At 27.3% G+C, this 24,835-nt stretch overlaps 1 protein-coding gene across 1 annotated transcript in view; it reads left to right on the top strand.

Moving 5' to 3' along the window:
- LOC135931455 (kelch-like protein diablo) overlaps nt 1-24,835 on the top strand; it is an 85,526-nt gene that overhangs the window by 15,700 nt on the left and 44,991 nt on the right. Inside the window, exons 5-6 of the mRNA XM_065468581.1 lie at nt 4,015-4,186; nt 4,370-4,516. Coding sequence (XP_065324653.1) covers nt 4,015-4,186; nt 4,370-4,516 — 319 coding nt within the window. The remainder of the gene's footprint in view (nt 1-4,014; nt 4,187-4,369; nt 4,517-24,835) is intronic.

Raw genomic sequence — 24,835 nt, 5'->3', positions numbered from 1 at the left:
AATGTTTATGATCTTTACATTTAACTACTTAATAAAAAATCTCGATGGCCATTTTTATTTTTTTTATTTTATTTGAATTTTTATTATTTATATAAATAAAAAAGATAATATAGATGGCGTTATATTTAAAAATTATTATAATATTATATTTTTAATGAAAATATGAATTGTATTGGGATTAAAATTGAAAAATCAATTGAGTATAACCAATATGATGTCCTGAGCCTTATGCACAGATATGATTATTATTAGGACGCTACGCTATATTGTAAAAACTATTATAAAAAAATCTTTTATTTTTATCGTATCCCATTTTGCGCTTATTAATAGAAATTCCTGAGGCCATAATTTGTAGACATATCCTTTTACTATTGTGGATTTACAATAGTTATTTTTTTGACCAATCAATTCAGTAAAAAGCCAATACTGCTCTGACGGATCAGTTGCGCAATATAAAAACAGAATTTTTTTTATAAATTTGTGTTATCATGAATCAGATTTTGGTGTAGCAGCTGAATGACATTTTTCATCTACATCCCATGGAAAAGGTCGATGTGACGGCCTTGGCGGAACATTAAAAAGATTAGCAGCACGCTCAAGCCTTCAGCGCCACAGTTCTGGATACATTTTAACACAAGTTGATTTATATCAGTTTGCAAAACAAATGCCATCAGTAAATTTTACTTGTATAACCAACGAACAATACAATTTAGAAGAGATTAAACTACGAGAATGATTCAATTTAGCTCGTTTCATTTTAGGAACTCGGGAAATACATGCTGTATTTCCTTTGAGTTTAAGTAAACTTAAATCACAAATACATTCCAAATTAACAATATCTCAAATGCCGATAATTTGTCTTTTGCCGATATAAAGGATTAGTAACATGTGTTTATGACGATTTTGCCACAATAGTTTTCAATCTTTATTAAATCTCTGATTTTAATTAAATAAAATCCTAGGTATAATAATTATAACGAATTATTAAGGTAATCATATTAACATGGATTTATAATAATGTAATATAATCGATTGCTAAACTGAAGCATTTATTGAAAATTTGTTCAAAATTAGGCCTGATGTAGATCAGCAAATTTTTATTGAATAATTCTATATTCATATTCGAACAAAGCGAGTAATTTACTATTTTATCGTTTATTAAAATATTTAGCTCAGGAGTTGGTAAGCAAGTTTTAAAAAGTTATTTTTCAGCTGATGTTTATTTTGTTTAAAATATTAATTTTTTTAAATAAAAAAGGGTCTATTATTAAAAAACGAATTTAAAACAAAGGTTAAAAAAACAATTAACGTTTTTATAAAAGTATAATGTATGATGAATTCCATATCAAATCAACCAAAAATAATCGATTTTTAACCCGACCTTTTTCAAATTTTGATATTGGTAATATATATTATAACTAAGAAAATTTTTTTTTACTTCCTTACATCACTTAATTAAGATATGGGGGCTTAAAGAGCAGAAAAATGGTACATTTTAGACAAAATGCTTATCGTTAACTTTCAAATCTCTTAAGAATAAATTAAGTTAGAACAATAATTTAAATTTTATTATATAGCTTAATAATGGATCTTTAATATGAAATATAAATAAATGTGATAGAAATCCGATTAATACCTAAAATCGGTAGTACAAAACCAAAAGTGGTCATAGAAAAAAAGGTATTTTTCAATTTTTTTTTATAAATTTATGCCAGACTTTATATTTGTACAAAATCCTAGACTGGTTTGAACGTGGTCTAGGAGTTATGAGCTGTATATGGCTACAATTGTTCAAATTTAACATAAATATCATTCTTTATTTAAAAATTATGTCTAAGTGAAAGACCCTTACTTTAAAAAATATATTTAAGAGATGGGGGGGGGGGATATGGTTTATTTAACACTGGTTAAATTTTCTTTTGAAATAACTTGGCAAAATAATATTGAATATTTTATTTGAGCATAAATCAAAAATAAAAGAAAGACTTAAGGTAGTCCAAAGGCAAAGAATTTTTTTTAAAAAATAAATGTTTCTCGCAAAATTTGATTTTTGTAAATTTCAATAATAAATAAATAAAAAAATTAAAATTAAAATTTTGACTTTGGATGCATTTTTAATTTATAATTTGATGCGAATTCAATAGATTATTTACCATCTTGAAACGCTGACAAAATTTGCAAACTAATGTAGATTATTTAGAAAAATTAAATAATTTGATTCTTCATTCATATAGCTTCACAACAATCCTTATTTCAAAACTCATTAAAATCCAATTTATATGTTGGCGAATTCTTAGTTATTGCTAACCCTTAAGAAAATTATGCATTTGTAGTGCATGACCACAAGGATTGCATTGGACCAATAATCAGGCCACTATTCACCTTTTCATGATTTATTACAAGAGTTTTTAGTTAAAGTAGTTATATTGTTGTTTCTCTGTAATCATGAAAATTGGGATAAAGGCAGTGGCATTCTTTCCAAACCTGGTAATATAGCCCTTGCAATAGTTTCGAGGCGTTACTAAATGGTTAGCAACTCGAGTAAGCATGCAGCGTTCATATGATCATATATTGACAACAATGGTTTTATAAACTATACAAGTAATAATATCGCACAAAATATACATTTGTGAGCAAAGATGAATATCTAAGTATGAAAAATCATTTTGAAAATAGTTTTTTGAAAGCAAAACAAATTTCTTTTACACAGTGTTTTGAAGAAAATAAAATGAAAGTAAAAATTTATCTGAGGGGGTCTGGTTGAAACCTCAATTGATTTGATATGGAATTCAATTCACTATATATATATAAATTTAAAACACACAAACAGCTGATAAAAACTAAATTAAAAAAAACAATTAAGAGATTGCTATATTGAACCATGAATAGCAATGCAAATATTTGATGAATAACTAACGTAATGGCTTATTTGAATTAGAAGGTTTCATTACACTTATTTGGCTTATTTCTTCCTAAATTTAAGGAATTCCTCACTCAAAACATCAAGAGTATTGGGTGTTAAAAACGACATTAGTAATATATTTGTTTATTTTCAAGATTTCCGCCGAATTAATAGCTCAGGCATTTCTGTTGGATCGCACAGAAAAATCAATGATTAGTTTCTAGGGTATTTGAGATTCTGGCCCTTTTAAGAGCTTTTGAGATCAAATTATTTATGTTTGTATGCCATGGGAGGCGGCCTTTGGAATATTTGCAATGTAAAGGATGATGTGCTTTAGAATCAAATGGTAAAGAACAATTAATACATTTTGAAGGAAGCGATATATTTCAGCACGAAGTTCTTCATTAGAACGAGATTTTTGCTTGGGATGATCTACAGTCATTCGTAGCACGATTTAGAATTCAAAATAACTTGGCTGGGACATTGTTCTAATGAATCACTCGATAAGGGATAATCAACGGAGTGAGATACCAGGGGAATATCACATGCTTTCTGAAGGGTGGAATTGCTCATCCAAGTGTGAATAGCCCTCTCTAGGTCAAGATCATGACCAATGGGGATTACTTGAAATGCTAAATCATTTTTTGAGAATAAATTGTAAATTATTGTAATTGGACATGTCCCCTAGTGATATGCATCGGGCCTAATTTTTCAAGCCCGGCCCTGCCCGAAATTATTTTATAAAGTTTTGTCCAGCCCGGCCCAAACCCGAAATTTTTTCTAAAAAATTTTGCCGGCTCGGCCCGAATTTATTTAAATATAGAAATTAATTTTTATAATTACTCAAAATAAACGATATATATGTTATATGGCATCTACTTTCTATAAATAAAATCACATATTTTTATTTTACATAAAAAATTCAACAAAATTGATAAATTTAGATATATTTTAAAAATTTCTAAAACCCGACCCGGCCCGAATTTTCTTAAAAAATCGGGCAATGTCCCCATTATTTTAAATATTTTATAAGATGAAATTTCACAATTGCAAAATTATATTTTTTACTATCGTAAACTGTATAAAATTTAATTATAACATTCATAATCAAGGTTCGTTTGGTATTTATGGACGCTTATTTTATACACGACAAACTTGAGAGCTCGCCAGTTATAACAGAAGACCTGAAATGTCAACAAATAGTTAATCAGGCAAAGACTTACCAACTTTTGGAACATCACCGATATTTCCCTATTTTGAACACAAAGCCCAGAAAAGCTTTTGGTTACCTTATTTCATATTCTTCCATATTACTCATATTTCATTACTTTTTGTTATAATTATATTGTTTTGCACTCACATGATTATTATCATTTGTACTAATCGCTTTGATCTTTTTCATTTTCACATTTACTCACCATACATATATATTCGGTTTCTTTTAAACATAATTTTATACTTTTTTAGGATTGTCTGAAATAGTTATTACGACAGGCGGAGAAGATGACAAGGTAGTATTGAGAGGAATGGAAAGTTACGATCCAATTATTAACGAGTGGAAAACTTTTTCCTGCTTGCCTTTTGCTATCAGCAAACATGGATTGGTTACGTCAGGTAATAATTTTTCTATAAAAAATTGCTAAAAGGCAAATGTGTAATTTTATTGAATACGGCATCATTCATACTCAAAAATGAATATATAATAAGCAATTTTTGAAAACAAGCAATAGGTTGGAAATATTATAAGCAAACATTTTTCCTGGTTTATTCAGGCAACACCTATATTGCTTAAAATCAGAGACTTGCAGGCCCGGCCCTACGCCTTATTTTAATTTTTTAAAATATACCGAATCGGGGAGCCAAATATTTAATCGCTATTATTATCTGTAAAAATTAAAAATAAATAAAATCTATTTTAAATACTGGCCGGAAAATATATAACTCTAACCGGGCCGTATTTTCTTTCAAAAAATCCAGGCCGGGCTGTGCAAATGGTATCTGCAGTCTTTGCTTGAAATATTAAGGCAGTATGCCATATTCTCCACCTTATTTTCCCCCCAATTTTCTCCAACATTGCTTGAAATGGTTTTAAAAGTAAACTAGCAACGAAACTTTTGAGTAATCATAACTTATATTATGCGATTTACAACGTCTTTTATATTTAATTATTTTTTGTTTAGAGCTTAAAAATATATAGAGAATTTTTTAAATTAACTAAATATTAGAATTTAGTCTTTGTTCTTTCTATTATATAATATGGATTTACTAAAATTTTATTAAATTAAAGCTTATTTTTGTTGATGATAACTAAACAATCACAATTAAAGGGAAATTTTCGTAATTATATGCCTTAACCCTGTGGCTATATGTCTTAAACGCATTGTTATTTTCACTTTGCCTTTTTCTTTATAACTTTGCATCTGAAGCTACAGGACACTTGATTTTTTTTGAATATAAAATAGTTACTCCAAATTGAGTGTCTGGTTTTATGCCTGATTTATATTGTGGGCCCCCTCATTCTTGGTTTTAATATAATTTAATTTTTTAAAAAAATTATTTAAAAAATTTTTCGAAACCTTTATTATATATAAATGATATTAATCAATTTAAAAAATATATTTATTACTTATGTTTATCAATTTATAAAATGAATATTTGAGAATGTTAATATTGTCACATTTTGTAAATCTCTATCCACATGAAATATTAGGTTTGTCGATATTAAAATGGCCTCCTGTAGGGGAGACCGGGGTAAAGCATAACTTTTCTGGTATTTTTTGCCCAAAACCCGTTTTTTACCCAAAAATTATGAAAATAACCCTCAATTAATTTTGCGTATACATGTTCCAGCCATAACTATATTTATCGGAAGTTTTCGCTTAATGAGAAGTCAGATAATAACGATTAACGCAATATATATCACCTTGGTGTAAAGTTATTATGGGTAAAACGTTAAAATGTTTGATTTAAGTAAAAAGGGATTTTTAGATATTAACGTTAACATTATATAAAAGCATATTTTTGAGCAAGAAGGAAAATTGATAAATACTTTCTTTGTTATATGGAATAAAATTTTAAGAATAGTCACAAAGGGAAAGAATAATTGAATTGATTGTTTTGATTAGTATATATTTAAAAGATTTGGAGTCACTTTATCACGCGTCACTTTATCATGCGACACTTTTTCACGACGACACTTTTTCACGACGACACTTTTTCACGACGACACTTTTTCACGACGACAATATCACGGCGACATATCACGACGACACTTTATCACCCGTCATTTTATCTTGAGACACTTTATCACACGACCACTTAAAAATTAAAAAATATATTTTTTATTCTCAATTTATATATTTATAGGGCAACGAAATAATTTTGCAGCACCTCTATAATGTAAAATTATGACAAACACAATTCAACGTTAGAAGGTGTCGCCCGAACAACAAATTGTGTTGAAGGGTGGCATTATGGAATTTAATTCCTATACCAATGTTCACCCAACGCTTTGGAAATTTTTAGATGGGATTCAAAAAGATATGCAAAAACATAAGGCCCTATATCTTCAAGCCATAATGGGAACAACATGTACCTACCTCTCAAATAAATATGAAGATAAAAAAAAACGATTTCATATATGTGTTTCGAATTATGGACTATCTGATTCTTTAACATTTTTAAAAGCTATTGCCCATATTTTATTCAATTAAATATTTTATAAATAATTTATATTTTTTACTCGTATAGTTACATATTATTAAAAAGTATAAATTGAAATCAATCTTATTGCCCATGTCTCATGTTTCTTTATTTTTAAAGGACATAAAATTTTAATTTAAAAAATTATTTGGCTAAAAATTTTGGAATGAAAATAACAGAAATTGGATTTTAAATATAAAATAAATGGAATGGTGCTTTTCTATATAAAATTTAAAATAAATCTTCGTAAAATAATAGATTATAAAAGGTTTTTCATTTTTGTCCAAATAAATTCGTTGAATTTCAAAAATTCAAACTTTTATGAAAAAAATATGATGGAACTTAGAGTTAAAAAAAATTATTATAATGAAAATTAAAATATGAGTTTTTCTCAATAAAAAAATGCAAAAAAATTAATTAAAATTTTTTAAATATCAGAATTTAAACGGAAAAGTCAAAAAATGAGATATTATCAAAATTTAACTTTTAAATATATTAAAAGTTTTCAGTATATTGATAAAGTGTCGCATGATAAAGTGACGCGTGTTCAAATGTCCCATGATAAAGTGTCGCGTTATCAAATGACTGAGTGATAAAGTGTTGTCGTGATAAAGTGTCGTCGTGATAAGTGTCGTCGTGATAAAGTGTCGTCATGATAAAGTATCGTCGTGATAAAGTGTCGCATGTGATAAAGTGTCGCATGTGATAAAATGTCGCTAGGCGATTTAATGAATAAATATCAAAATTGCAATATTTTGTTAAATTAAACAATATGTTCAATTTTATTTTAACCACGTTACTCCGATGCTTAGCCACTTTACCCTGGGTATGGGGTAAAATGGCGAAAATGATTTACTTCACATAATTAATCACAGTTTCTAAAGTATTAAAGGTGAACTAAACTTTTTTTATTTTGTAGATGAGGTATTTGACTACATATAAATTTATAATTTGCTCTGTTTGTTTATGTTTAAAAATTTATTGTATCAGCTTCAATTAATTATTCAACTTAATTCATATAACCTTAAAGAAAATCTTCTTCCATTATTAGTAACAGTCTTTTACCAATATTATTAAAAAACCCGATTTAAGTCGATTTTTAATAACTACCCTATTAATATTTTAGCCAAAATAATATTATGTAAGCCTCGTCATTTGGTAAATAGATGTCCTTTCTGCCATCTATGAGCTAAATCTCCAGACTTACACAATATTATTTTGGTTATTGAAATATATTTTTAGAAGTAATTCTTGAAGTATATTTTTGAAACATAACCTTTTATTTTATTTCTTATAAAATCGCATTTTTTGTGTATATTCAACACAAAAAATCCAAAGTAATAAAATGAACCTCTTACAAAAAAATAACAAACTTAATATTAACATTAGTACCACTAATTGATTTCTTTCGTATTCTTTTCGGATGTCGATCTTGATTTGTAGTTTCTAACTTGTGTATAATACTTCCTTCGACTTCTTGACTTGTATCATTTTCCTCCCTCTCCTTTAGGTTCATTTCATCGTTATTGTTTACTACGTCCTCTTTGTTTACTATCTCTTCGGTTCTCTACTTCGTACTTTACAGTTAATATATTTTCGGTTCTTTCCTTAATTGATCTGTATGACGTATAATCGTTTTACCCTCTATACTTACTCCATATCGTAGTGATCCGATATGCTTTTAGTGTTGTTAAACGACTCGTTTTGAGCCGATTTTTTAATTATAACTCAATGCCAGAAAATATTGCCTAAGCCTTGAGATTTCGATAATATATGTCTAGACTTTTGTTCCTTCTGTAAGCACAATCTTCAGGCTTACGTAATATATTTCTGGGTGAAATATTGAGTTAGCCGCTTTTAAAGATCGGCTCAAAACGAGCCGTTTAACAACACTACTTTTAATAATGGCTGTAAATGCTCGACCACATTTTTTCATTTATCTCGAAGTGTAGTATTCTAACTTCTCCTTTTTGTTCCCCCGTTGAATATTTGGCCTAACAATCCTCTAGGTTTAAGACGGGACTTTGTTCATTTTCCCTCCCTAGTGTATTTCGATAATTGTAGAAAAAATAGTCAAACTGGTTTCTAAATTCCCCTCGTTTACTTTATTCATGCTCTATTTAAAGATTCGAACTAAACGTTCGGGCATGCAGTTAGTTTGAGGATGGTATGGACTTCCGTGCACTAATTTTATTCCGTTTTTTTCGCAAAAATCATTGAATTCTTTACTGCTGAATTATGGCCCATTATCAGAAACGATTATCTTAGGAAATCCGAATCTGGCAAAGATATTTCTTTTATAATTTTATAGTGCTTTCGGTTGTAGTACTAGTCATGGGAAATATTTCTACCTAGCTACTGTTAGCATCAACAACCAATAATGTTTTTGAAATGGTCCAACATCCAACATAATCAATATGTACTCGGTGCCATGCTTTTGGTGGTTTTGCCATTTTGTCAACCCATGTTTCTATATCTTGGTTTATATTAGGCCCCCACGAGTATTGTTTTGCTCTCACCTTCATTTTTACCATTCCAATATGTCCTTGATGTATCATCTCTACGTTGTTTCGGTATTGTAGTATTATCACATAGTTCCCCAAAGTAAACAATCTCTCTCTGTTGTGATTTCCACTCTCCTTTGGCTATACTCCTTTAAACATGCATCATAGTTTATTGACCATCCGTCTATTGTATACCTGTATACTTTAGAGAGTACATCATCTTGCACTGTTTCTCATTCAATTTCGCTTGCATTTTAAGGTGTTTGTTGTTCTCCCACCCATATTTGATCTAGTGTTTCTTCTTTTGGTATTAGGGTTCCCTTTATAGGTAATCGAGATAGCATGTCAACATTGGCTAGTTGTCGGCTACTTTTGAATTCTATTTCATATTGGTTAACCTGCTAATAATAAAACCCATCTTCTTTGTATTCTGGCAGTAGATGTTGTTGGTATATCTTTTCTTGGACGAAATAAACTCATTAATAGCTTGTGGTCTGTTAGTAATGTGAACTTTTTTTCATATATAAATTCTTTGAATTTTGTAACCTCAAATATGATGGCAAGAGCTTCTCTTTCTATTTGGCTATAATTTTTCTCGGCTGCATTTAGCTTTCTTGAGGCGAATGCAATTGGTCTCTCCTTACCCTCTTTTATTTGTGATATTACTGCCACAATTTTGATGGCTGACTCATCTGTAGCTAATATAATGGGTAATTTTGGATCATAATGTTGTAATATTGGATTACTACTTATTTCTTGCTTTATTTTTTTATACGCATCTTTTCATATATTTGTCCATCTCCTAACTACTGCTTTTTTTAATAATTTATATAATAGTTTGGATTTATTTGCAAAATTGAAATAAATTTTGAATACTGTCCCTAGAAATGACTGTAATTGTTTCAAATTTGTTAGTTCTGGTGTTTTTTTTACTGCCTCAGTATTTTTTTCGATAGTTTTAATCCCGTTTTTTGAAATATTGTGTCCTAAGTACTCGACATTTTGCTTGAAAAATTTATATTTTTCTATCTTTAGCTTGATTCCATTTTTGTCTAGACATTTTAGTATCTTTTTTAAATTTGTTTCGTGCTTCTCTATTTTTCCCGGTTATAATGATATCTAAAAACAAGCTACTCCTTCAAAACTTTTTAATAAATTTTCGATGGCTCGTTGAAATATTGCTGAAGACGATATACCAAAAGGTAGTCTTGTATATTTAAATAATCCTTAATGCGTATTGATTACAAGATATTTTGGAGACTCTTCCCCCACTTTAATTTGAAAATAGGCATATGAGAGATCCAATATTGAAAATTCCTCTCCTTTTCCCAAACTGGCTAATAAATCTTGGATTCTTGGTATTGGATATGAAAATTAATAGCAAATTCTTAATGTTTTATCTTTCTAGAACAATTACTATGGGTGATGCATAAAGTGAATGATTAATTTTTTCTATAACTACTATTTTTAGCAATCTGTCTAAATCTTCTTCAACCTTTTCTTTTAATACGTATGATACGAGACATGATTTACAGAAAATTGGTTTCTCGTTTTCATATATTATATTTATGCCTTAAAATCTTTCAAACAGACCAATTCTTTGGTAAATAATTGAGGTAATTCATTTTGTATATTAATGTTATTTATTTGTATGGCCCTTTCAGGTATTTCATTCATTTTTAAAAATTTAGTTTTAGTTTCTTCCACTTAGATTTTTTATATATCTTTTTGTAATTATGAGAGGTAGTTCGTCCTTTATTATGTACTTTTACTACATTCTGATCTAATAGTGGTCTATTGGCTCCTGTATAGCTTCTAAGTTTTAGCATGCAATTTGTTAATCCAGGACAATTAAGTTTGTTTTTCCAATTCATTTCGTTTATAATGCTTACTCCAGCACCAGTGTCTAATTCTATTCTGATATCGCTGTTGTTTATTATGATATCCGCCCAAAATTCTGAATGGCGTTCATTTGTTGTATTATTAATAAAATTTACTATTTCTTTATTACAGACTCGAGCAATGTGCCCAATTTTGTTTCATTTATAACAAGTGGCATTCTTGAAAAGACAATTTTCCCTTCTACCCGCTGCAGAAGTGGCAGGGATTTGGTTTTTGTAGCTCATATTATAATTATTATATGATTTTGATTGTTAAACATATCATTATTAACTTTTTAAATTATATTTATTTATATTATCATTATGTTCCTCTTCTAACTGATCGATTTTAGTTTATATTTTTTATAGCTGTTTCTACTCTAGTAGCTATTTGAATCCCCTTATTTAATTAATGTCTATATTATCCTCGGATAATAATCTTTGTAAAATTTTAGGATTCTTTATCGAATATAAATTTATCTCATAATGCAGTATTTAAATTCCCCAAATTCACAAGTCGCTGCTAATTTTCAAAGATTTTTTATATAGTCTATTAATTTTTTTGATTATATTGATAAAAATTATCTCTCTACAATTATATTAGGTTTGGGATGAAAAAATTTGATTAAAATATTATGTATTTCTAATACCTCTTTGTTTACCGTACTATCAGGTGCACATAAATTTACCAGTATTTTGTGAGATCACATCCTATTGTTGTTAATAACTGATTTTTCATTTGATGATTTTAGACTTTAAATAAGTCGTACAAATCTTTGTATATTTTACAACATATTTAAATCAGGTATCGCCAAAAAGACCAATATCTAGTGATGTTAAAAAGCCAGATTCGGGTCGATTTTAAAAAACGGCTGGATCAAAATTATAACTATATGCATTAAATTGTATATTTTGTTATTTCATTTTGGATTGTTCTCTGAATTTGAATATACACAAAAAATGCTATTTTATAAGAAATAAAATAAAAAGTTATACTTCAAATATATGCTTTAAGACTTATAAAATATACTTCAAGAATGGCGCAGTCGATAAAAAGTCTAACGGATTCAAACCACCTGAAAATCTAACCTATCCATTTTTTATTTGCAAGCTTAGGCTCATTTTCCTTATTCTGAATATTGGCTTCTTGATCACTTTCATTTTTCCACAAAATTAACTACATTAACCTTTTCTCCTTCCTCATTACAATACGAAGTATGTTGGCGTTATTAGATATTACATGAATAAATAGTTTTTTTAAACCGATAGTTGTTTGAATTTGAACTACAGTTATTTCTCTCCCATTACATTCATTGAAAGGGCAGTGCTCTCCCCCTTCACAAATATGCCTAGAATCGGGTCTGACCTTTTAAATTTTCATTTTATCTTCTCTTTTATTAAATTAAAAAGGTGGATATGAATTTAAAAAATTAATAATTTTGAATAAATCTATTATATTACGCTTGTTATATATATTATTATATGCTAGAATCTTATAATGGGCAGTATTTGTATTAGCAAAAAATAATGTTCTGGCAGTAAATTTATTAAAATAAGCAGTATATGTATTATCAAAAAACAAATTTTTTGACCAGTATTTATAAAATATTGAGCAAAATAAAAAATGTTTGTGGTCTAAAAAAAATTCTCAAATAATGGGCTAAAACTCTAGGCAAAATTTGATCAAAAACTCAGCCAGAGACTTTCATGGGCTTAATATTATATTTTCTAGCGGGCCGGGCTGGGCCTGAGTTTTTAATTTTTTAATGGGCCAGGCTTGGGCCTAAAATTATTTATTTTAATTAGCTTTCTAATAAATTTCATTATTTTAAACAAAATTATTGCCTAAATACACTTAAATATTGTTAATTTTTATTAAATACAATAAATGAAATTTTTGGATATGGGTTTAGGCTGGGCTTGGGAAATTTTTTTGAAACTTATTATGGGCTTAGGTAGTGCTTAGGAATTTTTATAAATATTCGATATGAGCCAAGCCTTATATTTTTTTTACTGTGGGCCTGGGCTTAGTCAAAAAATTAAGGCCCACGAAGAGTGTGACCTGAGCATTCTTAAAAATAATCTTCATATTTTTTGATTTTCAGAGATCAGAAATCTTTGAAGCAGGTTGGTTATTAATTAAAAATTGTCCATCTAATTAAAAAAATATATATTGGTCCAGAATTGGAGTGTTACTACATTTTTAAGTTACGAGTGGATTTTAAATAATCCCAGCTGGCTCAAATTGAAGTTTGAATACGTTTGGTTAACAATAATCTTTTAATAGTTTAGCACAATGAATAAATTAATTACATTTTTCTTAAAACAATCTTAATATTACATGACAACAACTTAAACATTTCACAAGGCTATTCTTATATGATATTAATTCAAATATTATGGCAATGATGAAAAATAATATAGGATCAATTAAATGAAATGACTCGTAATAGACTATGTCCATATTGCCTTAAACTTTGCTGTATAAATATAGATAATAATAGTCTCAATGGCCCACTTTGTTTAAATGTCCACCAAACTACAGACTCCACCTCTTAGTAGTATACCGCCATCCACATTACACATACCCACTAATATTGAACAGAAAGATCAAAATAAATTTAACATCATCATCTAATGACTTTCATAATAATTTTACCAATATTTCTGATAATATAAATATCCAATATGATTCTGCAATAGCAAATAATTGAAAATTTAAATTTTTTAATGATCCAGATCATACATTCTCGGTTAAAGGTCTCCCCTAACACGAGTGCCAGATTAGCAGTGTAAACTTTCCTGATCAAATCAAGATTGTAATAATTTATTATTATGGGAAAGGTTATTCTATTATATTTTTCATATCCTTTCCAGAATACAAAGAAACCCACATTCAAAGATAATAAAATATATTTCAAGAAATACAAAATTCATTATATTAAGTAAAATCTTTGGTCAAACTTATATAAAAAATTTTATATAAATAGCAAAGGAGCTTTAAGTGTATTTTTTATCAATGAACAAATTTCTCCTGTTGCAGACTAAATTTTCAATGAACTGCTTTCCAAATATCCAGCTTATGTTAATAACAACCCTTCGCTAATTTTTAGTAATTCTTCTTTAAAATATTATCGCTCTTCTTATGTCATCACTGCAGATATGCTATTAGCTTTTCTCATACTTCTATATTCAAGGTATCCCATTTTCTACCTTCGACATCTTCAGCAAAATAAAATAGGATCAATTGATAAATTTATTTAAAGTCTTGAACCTTAGCAACCCCTTTATTGTATCCTCGATCGTCAATTATAAAAATTTTATGGAAAGTTTGGACATCTTTTAGCGAAATTTCGAGGCTTAGGCAATATTTTTCTGGCTATAATATTAAGTTAGAAGTTTTTAAAAATCGGATCAAATAGAGCCGTTTAGCACCACTACTTGTTATCTTACATCCTTTTATTTAAATTTTATTTTAAAGATCGCTGCGTAGTAGTTTGAGGAGGAGTATATTACGTCGCCCTGATTGTCCTGATGTTTTTTATTTTACCACTCAACCTAGTAGCACAGGGATCTTCAATTGATTTCCTTGAACTTCTATGTGATAAAATAAACAAACAAATATGATACTTATTAAAATTAGAAAATATTTGAAATAAGCGATTATTGCGAAAATGCCGAGATAAATGATTGATTTAGAATTTTGAGCTAAATAGTCAAAACTATTCACTTTTTTAATATTTAATATCTCTATCAAAATTATTACACTTTCCCACGTAAATGCTAAAAATTATTAAATAAAATATATTTAAAAAAAAAATTTACCATCTGGTGTCGGGAATGATAGATATCTAGCTAAAAATAACATTTTGGCTTATATCCAATACTCCATTTTATTGAAATTTTAAATTTTTAGACTTATTAGTAATAATGGTATACCTAATTCAACATTATTTATTTAAAAAAAATTCAATTATTAGATATGATGCAGTTCAAAAATTAGGGTAAATTTTTTAAAATTAATATACAAAATATAATTATATAGAGAATTTTTTCTGTAGAGAGCACAGATCTGGGGTTAGGCTAAAAGAAATTGAACGCATCCGAGCAACGCACTTTTTTTATGTTGGGTCGCAACGCATCTGCAAATTTTTTTAATTTCTCCAAATTTTTTGAAAATTTATGTCATTTTTCTCCATCTCTAAGGACTGGACCGGTTCTCACTATTTTTTCAAAAATCATCTTAATGAGGGAAATTCTAGCTGGGCTGTGTTAATCTATAATAGAGATTCGATTATTAAACTATATTATCAAGTAGTTTATTTTTACAAAATGTAACAATTTTTTTACTAATGGGATATGTGATTTAAATAATTACTCGTTTAGGATACAATATTTAGAGTTTTGTGTGAGCTAATCAAATATGATACTTATTAAAATTAGAATATATATGAAAAAAGCGATTATTACGAAAATGACAATATAAATAATTGATTTAGTATTTCGAGTTAAATAGGCAAAACTGTTTAATCTTTTAATATTAATCTTTAAAAAAATTTTTTTTCCAAATTATTAGACTTTCCCACATATGGTACTATGGCAAATATTTGAAATAAATGCCAAAAATTATAAAATAACATAGGCCAATATTCAAAAAAAAATTGTTACCATCTGATGTCAGAAATAGTAGATATCTAGCTAAAAAAAATTGACCTCTTAATATTACTCCATTTTATTGAAATTTTCATATTAACAGAAAATTTCAATTCTTAGGCTCATTAGTAATAAAGGTATGAGAGATGTGCTATAAATGGCCATGTTTTTTGCTTTTTTCTAAAAAATACACTAAGATTTGGGTTTAACCAAGCAAATTTTATATCAATGTATAGCCCAATTCTCTATCTATGAAATAAAATTTGTATCTATCTTTAATAGTTTATGAGTGAAGAGATTATTTGAAAGTTCTTTTACTGGCAAGTTAAAACAAGATTTGTATTCTGGGCCATATATAATATGTTAACTGGCCATAATATATTATTTAAGAAATTTATTCATAAATATTAAATATTACGATATGAAATTTATAAAAGACCTATATTAATATTTCTTCATTTTTTAGGTTTTATAAAAATTAATTATTACACTAATTTAATTAGTATTATCATTTCAATTTATCATCATCTATTTATTTGTGCGAGCTTTTCATTTTATATGAATGCGTGAATTTTGTTCAGTCTATACTTGGCCAGACAATACACTCATTTTATTATTATTCAGCGTCTTAGATACTCTGAATATATTTCTAATTACTAGAAACATCTATTAAATTAACCCTAGATTAAGTTTGAAGCTAATTTTTAATAGACTCCACAATAGGATTGGATCAAACCAGTCTATATACGAGATCTTATAAATATAGGCAATTCTTGCTCTCTGATCCTATTGCATCTAGTGTTGTTAAACGGCTCGTTTTGAGCCGATTTTTAAAAACGGCTAATTCAATAAGCCTGAAGATCTTGCTCATAGAAGGAACAAAGGTCTATACATATATTATCGAAATCTCAAAGGCTTAGGCAATATTTTTCTGGCTAAAATATAGAGTTACCCGTTTTTAAAAATCTCAAAACGAGCCATTTAACAACACTAATTGCAACCATTGACAGATTTTATAACTAATAGTTAATAGTGGTCTACCTAATCTTAATTCCTCTATTTTTTGAAGCCAGATAGTTTATCTTACAGAAGCCAGATCAAAGAATTAAAAATTATATGCAAGCATATAAAATTTTTTTTTTATTGAATTGCTGTCGTTAAACAAATTAGGGTTGGGCATTAAAGTTGGGTATGAATCAGCGAGCAAGGAATACACTGGATATCCTTGCTTCAGAACATACATTCGTCAAACTTGACTTAAAAAATACCTTCATTACTTTAATTCATAATTAAATCCGAAGCTTTTTAGAAGTTTATCCAGATTATTTCAACTATATCCCAAGCTACACTACCCCAATCATGATACGATATGACAAATAAACTATTATCTAAGCACAATGAATACAGCAAGAGCATCCACTCGGTCTGCCTTTAATCTGGCCATATAATCTAAATTATGATAATCTCGATGTATGGTATTTGGTAATGCCATTTTATCAGGTCTCATCAATGAAATAATTAAAGCTGTAGATATAATTTAAAACTTTCACCTACTAAATTTATTCTTAAATTGTAAGAAATGTGAGATATACTCAACTACAAATTTTTTTCCACATTTATTGATCATTCTACCCTTGTGATTAAAGATAAAATCTTTGTTCTCGGGTCACCTCAGATTTCCAAACATTTTTAGAATACAATCTGATTAATCTAAATAATTGAATATATTAACCCACCTAATAATTGAATAGCATATAGCTTAATTAATATTGTAAAAGCATAATTAATTATTATATTAAGAATTCGAAAAATTTAAAAAAGACATAATGAATATATGGAAAAAAGCCATAACTTTGAATTCCAGTTATGAAAGTAGTCAAAAATATGGCATTAGATTTACTATTGTTATCTTTTCATTCAATTTGGAAATATTCAAAAGAAAATATTTTCAAAGCTTTGTCATGGTCAGACAAGTTATATATATATATATATATAACATATGTCATATAACAATTTAAATTGATTGTATTAATAAATCATAGTATATAAAAATTACATAATTGTATCTAATAAATGTGAATTATATTAATAAATTTTGAAATTATATCGTATTTCGATTTTTTCTAATAATATAATTTTATCTTATTTTTAAACCCTAATGGTCAACGTTACAGATATGTAAGGTTCAGATTTCCTATTTAGGATGCTTTGTTCGTGCCAATTTTTTTAATTTATTAGTTAACCCTTCAATAATCCGGTGAAAAAATGACGATAGTACTCGGGTGGGGTTTAATAGACCCCAATTCCAAATGTGTATATCTCCAGTTATATTCATTTTATTTAATATTTGGATAAAAGATAGAATTAACCTTAAAATAAAATATTTATTTATTTTTATTTCTTAAGCTTAGATTAAAGATGATGAAGATAATTATAATTTGTGCCAAAATTTTCTAAAAAAAGCTTACTTTTTTTTAATTTCAAATATTAAATTAAAAAAATAACTTATCTATCATATAATCATGATAATTCATAATATGGATCTTTATTCTTCAATATAAAAAAAAAATTACACTAATCCATTCAAACATAAAAATAATATAGAACATTGAAATATTTTAAATTTGACATGTAAAGCATTTATTACATAAAACATTAATGTGTTCTAAACATAAATTTATTTGAAATATTTGAAAAAAAAAATTTTGTTTTTTTTATTTTGATGGTTAGATTTAAAAATTCCAGCTAAATTAAGATTTCCCAATAACGCCTTGAATTTTGTTACATCAACTTCTTTAGCATAACTTTCATATTGGTCAGTATAGTTTTTACATATAATTTTAATCTTTTCATTGGTATGATAAATCTCTTCAATCATTTTTGGTGTTATGAACAAGTCAAAACATTTTTCTGGAGTGTCAGCTTCTTTTCCATATTCTTTTACTCCTGGCAGATGAATAACTAAATTTTGTTGACGAGTTCTTATTCTTTGATTAGGAAGATCCTTTTTCTATTTAGTAAACTTATATTTTTAGCTAATTTTGGAATATACTATGATAAATGATTTCATATTTACCTAAATAAAATTAAGTTTATTGTCTTCAACTAACATTTCTTCTTCATCTAATTCAGATTGTGTATCAGATTACTATCGTATATAAAATATTCATCCTCATTTATATTGTCACAGGCGCGTACGCAGGAATTTGGTCTGGGGGGGGGGATAATAAATTTTTTTAAGAAATAATATTTTTAATTAAAAATACTAAGCATAAATTTATTAGGATTAATAACTTTTCTAATACACAATTTTAAACTAATGTGAATTAAAAAAATTATATATATAAACCGGCATTTAAATGTTAATCATAAAATATAAAGTGAATATAACCCACGATATGAATCACCTAAATGACCCAAAATTGAAATTTGAATTTTTTGAGCTTTTAAAATATATAAAGTATAAAAAATTTAAATGTTGTAAATATAAATTAATACACAAAAAGTTTCTTAGGAATAATTGTATTTTGTATGTTTTGAGCTAATTTTTCAATTATCAATCCTTGCTTGGCGTTAAATGTCTATGAATATTCAAAAGATCCAATCATTCAATCTACTTTCAGATGTTGTATTTCATAGGTATGTTTTTCACAGACTAACAGGCCCGGCCCCTGAGCCGGACCGTATTTTAATTTTTTTAAATATACCCGGGCCGGGCTCGTAATTTTTTTTTAAAAACACCCGGGCTGGGCCTGAAAATTTTTTAAGAAAAAATATCCGAGCCGAGTTTATTTTAAAACCAAATATTTGAAATCGCCATTATTAGCTATAAATATCAAAAATAAATATAATTTATTTTAAAAAATTCGGGCTAAGCCAGCCGCCGGGCCTGAAAATTTTTTTAAAAAAAACCCGGGCCGGAAAAAATTTTAAAATAAAATCTGGGCCTGGTCCTGCAAATGGTACCTCTGCAAGGCTCTGTTATTCTTCTTAAAAAAGTGAATGTTCTCTCATTAGTTTACTAAAGAGCTGCTAATATATATATAACCATTTTAATAATTGGGAGTATAATCTAAAATGTGTTTGAAATAAAAAGCATCCATAGCATTTTTTGGGACTGTATCAACCATAGTTAATCTTTTAATCATAGTTATTCAGCTAATAAGGCATCATAAGATATTTTAACATCTTCATGATAAAAATATAACAAATATTTATATTTTTTTTCTATCACCATATGAAAAAGGTTGGGAGAGGGGACATTTGTTTTATAATACTCTTCTACTGATCCTATATTAATATTTTGATGATGAGCTTGCTTGCTGCAAGTCGAGGGGGACAAATATTTAACACGTATAGCTCTGCTTTTGACTCAACAATAACATATAAAATATGAAATTCTTCAACAACACTAGCTCTATTTCCTTGAGTTCTAATAAAATGCTCTCCGCTATTCTCATCTTCTTAATCAAGTCAATGTTATGTTTTTAAAAGTATTACATAAAATAGTTGTATAATTAAATAATACATTCTAATGAGAAAAAAAATTTGGAATAAGTATTGAATCCAATAATTTTCTTGCTTCTGAGGAAATATTTCTTTCAAGCCATTGTGATATTTCAGTAATAGCATTAATAATCAGCTCTTAACTCCAAAATAGCTGTTACTGTGGCGGAGACTCGATCTCGTTGGACAAGCTTGCAATTTTTTTCTCCCTGTTGGACAAGGAGTTTCAGAGATAATTATTATTTTATTAGAAATTTAGATAAATATTACGCCACTAAAATTTGAAAATAATAGGTAAATTACGCCAAGGAAAACTTGAAATCGAAATTGATTGATAAAATAACTTAGTAGATGAATGTGATAAAATATATATATATATATATATGTATATATGAGATAAGAATAAATAGTAACAAATATAAATTAATATTAACAATAATATTTTTGAAAAATATAATCCGGCATCTGCATTTTTTGGCTTTGGGGGGAATTGTCCCCCTGTCCCCCCCCCCCCGCTGCGTACGCGCCTGTATTGTCATAAACACCTCAAATAAAATGATATTACATCTTAAATAATTATATATTTAGTTACAGAATCTGCAAAAATCATTATAAATGATAAAAATAATTTGAGAAATGAGTCAGCTGGTGAATAATAAAAATAAAATAACTCCACCAGAGAAAATCTTTATGTTTTCTTTTCCATATATCTCATTCAAAATATAAGATATTTAAATTTTGTTTTAATAATTTTTACTCTGGTGGGGTCTCACAAACCCCAATCAGTCACAAAATGCTTATGTCTTAAAAACTACCCAATCATATTTAAGAATTTAGAAAAAAAGAGTATATTTAAGAATTTAGAAAAAAAGAGTATATTTAAGAATTTAGAAAAAAAAGTATATTTAAGAATTTAATAAAAATAGGTATACTAAATAATTAATCAATTTATTTGAATAAACATAACATATATACAATGATAATATAGATATATATATTTTTAAGGAAAAACAAAAATAGTTCTATGTTATCCATAAAGAGGTAAAATGTTAAATTTAAAAAACTTTGATATTGTATCAAAAAATTTCCTTCAAAATCCACACGATATTTATTTATCAAAAAAAAATTCTAAAAATACGCCAATTGAAAGAAAAAGTTAACATTCAAAAATTTCTACCAAAATCCAGACAATCTAAAAAAAATAAATAAAAAATTAAAAAAAAAAAAATAAAAAAAAAATAATATATGAAAATTTCCCCATGATTTAATCTGTTACCATAATATTTAACCGTTTTTATATAATATCCTTTTTAGCATGCCTGGGGTTTCATAAACACCACCGGAGTATTTAAGGGTTAAACTAAAAATAAAATTTGAAAAAATCAAGAATTTTTATCAGCTGGAAAAAGTGTGACCATTAATGGGTTAAAATGGATTTTAAATTTTATTTCTATTATGTCATTTTATACATAGTTTGCATGTTATTTTTAATTACTTTATAAATATTGGCATTCTTTTTTATTCTATTTAATTATTTCAAATATAGAATTTATATGACTAAATTTACATAATCAATCGCACAATTAAAAAATAAATATTTGAAAAAAACACACAACATTTATTAATGTTAAAAATAATCATCTTGTGGCTAAGGTAATTAGATTTGTGAATAGCTTCGTCCGTAAGTTTACGAATATGAGAGCCAAGTTCCTTGAAAAAGATAAAGCGTGATTCCCAAACGTTGTTAAGGTGGTTGAAAATATAGAAATGAATATGTGTTCTTGTGAAGCTTCTGAATATTTTGCTATTTTTGGTTTCCTTTTCTTCAGGATGTTAAGTGTTTGATTGGAAGGAACCAATTGATCAATGCACGAGTAATCCCACACTAGGAATTGACCTACGAATTTTAAAAATCCCATCTTGACTTTTTCCACCTGTTCTGAAAAGACCTGGAGATTCAAGACCAGATAAGAATTGAGTTGATCTCAAAGCTCTAATCGAATTACATAAATTATGTCTAACAATTCGACCTTTACAAGTACGACAATGAAGGTTATGTCTTCCATTACCAAAGACGGTAGAACTGCAACCAGATAAGATAGTTTTTCTATAGGCATTTTAATTAAGCAGTTTAAACGAATAACAATGGCGTGAGTGAGCTCATTTTGTTAGTTGCAATTGTAAATTGACTGAGGGAATAGCTTCAAGGAACTCATGGCCAGATCCATTAAACAACGAGGATTATAATGGGCGGTCACTAATTGCTTTTTGAAAAGGAGTGATTCAACGCATCTTACAATTATGGGCCTATCCTAGTTCCTGCTTATTCGTTTCTGGAAGTGGGTTATCAGTAATAATTCGTGATTTCTAATTGATTAGCAACATCATAGGAAGGTCATGTTTTATAAAATAGGAATTTACAAAATTTTTCATTAATAAGCAGCCGGAAATGAAGACAGTTAAGGCAAGATCGGAAGGAGATCTTACACATAACCCTATTCTTGGTGGGTAAAGAAACTTGAGTACAAGCTATTTCATTGCTCGAATTATTTTGCACTTATTTAATAAATTCTAATAAATAAAATTGAAATGGAGCGTTTTGAACAGAAAAATAATTCATAAAGTATTTAATTTTATTCACTTGCACTTCCTGCAAGGTGGTATTTATAATAGAATAATTTAAAAATGTTAGACCTTCGAGATTACTGACCAAAAACAATAGAAATTGATTACAATAAGCTAAATCGAGTATACTAAACAACTATCAAATAAACCAATTTTTAAAACTCAGCCCGATTTATTACATTTTTGGTTTAACCCAAGCCCTACTTGATTCCACCTGGGCTCTTGCTGAGCTCTACCGAGGTGACAAATTCTTTACCCTCCTCCTATTAAATCTTATTTACGCCCTGGGTATACATGCACAATTAAAAATATAATATTATTGACCTTAAATATTGCCCATAATAGTTTTATTTTTAGGTATATACAGATTTATTTTTCGAGACTTTTATTCCTACAGTTTTTTCCGTATTTTTTTTCTGCAAATTTATTATATTATTTTTTTAATTATATATTAACCCTTCCGACGACCCTTTTAACTATACTCCAACTTCGCCCAAGAGGTTGGTTTCAGAAAATAATATATATTACAATAATATTATATCGGTTGTGAATATTAATTCCACTTCGAATAAACCCTCTTAAATGAATGGCACAACATTTTAAACATTCTTGGTTGGTTTCCGATTCCTATAAATTTAAATGTGGGGTTCTGGTTTTCTAGATTTGATGGTTCCTAGTAATGTTGCGTAATCGGCTAAAAACTATGCCTAAGCCTAAAAATCGTCTAACTAAGCCTATATAAATCGGCTAAAATTAAATTAGTCAAAATTCTGCATCGATGCTTAGCATTAATTATTATTTATTTATTTTAGTAAAATAATTTATTTTATTTATATTTAATGTAAATATTTTATTATTATCAACAAATAAACATGATATGATTTAATATTTTTTATTTATATTATATTTTGAAATGAAAATAAATTTATTTATTTGATGTTTATTTAATAAAAAAAATAATATGCTGCTATATTGTAAAAATATAATATTCTTTTTAATATTATTTATTAGTGATTTTTACAATCTTCTTTGTAAATACATCTTTTATTGAGGAATTATATTGTAAATTTTATTAGATAAATAAACAATCTTTTAGGTGAAATCTTTTATCAATTTTTTATTAAATGAGGTGGATTTTATGAAACTTTTTTGATGATTTTATATGATCTTTTTAAGGATAATATTTTAATGTGACAATTGTCATAATCGTTATTTTATAAGTTTTTTGAATTTTTTTGACGAAAATATGTTAAAATAAGTATTAATAACATGTGTAAATATAAATTTAGTGAAGATGTACCAATGAAAAGTGACAATTGTCATAATCGACATTTTTAAAGTTTTTTGAATTTTTTCGACGACAATATGTTAAAATAAATATTAATAACATGTGTAAATATAAATTTAGTGAAGATGTACCAATGAAAAATGTCAATTGTCATAATCGTTATTTTTATAGATTTTTGAATTTTTTTGAAGAAAATATGTTAAAATCTAAGTTAGAAATTATTATTTTTTTGCCAATTTTCATCAGACAATCTTGTTTAAAATTTGGGTAAACTTTTTTTTCTATTTTAAAATCAATATCGATGCAAATTAACTATTTTTGTCAACAAAGATCAAAAAACTTTAAAAATAACGATTATGACAATTGTCGTTTATCTAGATCTTCACTAAATTTTTATTTAAACATGTTATCAATACTTATTTTAAAATATTTTTGTCAATAAAATTCAAAAAACTTTAAAAATAACGATTATGACAATTGTCACTTTTCTACTGTACATCTTCACTAAATTTTTTATTAATATTTATTTTAACATATTGTCGTCAAAAAAATTCAAAAAACTTATAAAATAACGATTATGACAATGTCACCTTTCTATGGTACATCTTCACTAAATTTATATTTACACATGTTATTAATACTTTTTCTAACATATTTTCGTCAAAAAACTTTAAAAATAATGATTATGACAATTGTCACTTTTCATAGGTACATCTTCACTAAATTTATATTTACACATGTTATTAATACTTATTTTAACATATTTTCTTCAAAA

Source organism: Gordionus sp. m RMFG-2023, chromosome 1, assembly GCF_954871325.1.
Source record: "Gordionus sp. m RMFG-2023 chromosome 1, tfGorSpeb1-WG-v2, whole genome shotgun sequence".
NCBI lineage: Eukaryota > Metazoa > Nematomorpha > Gordioida > Chordodea > Parachordodidae > Gordionus > Gordionus sp. m RMFG-2023.
The sequence above is the reverse complement of the archived record's forward strand: the minus strand, read 5'-3'. Positions and strand labels throughout refer to the sequence as shown.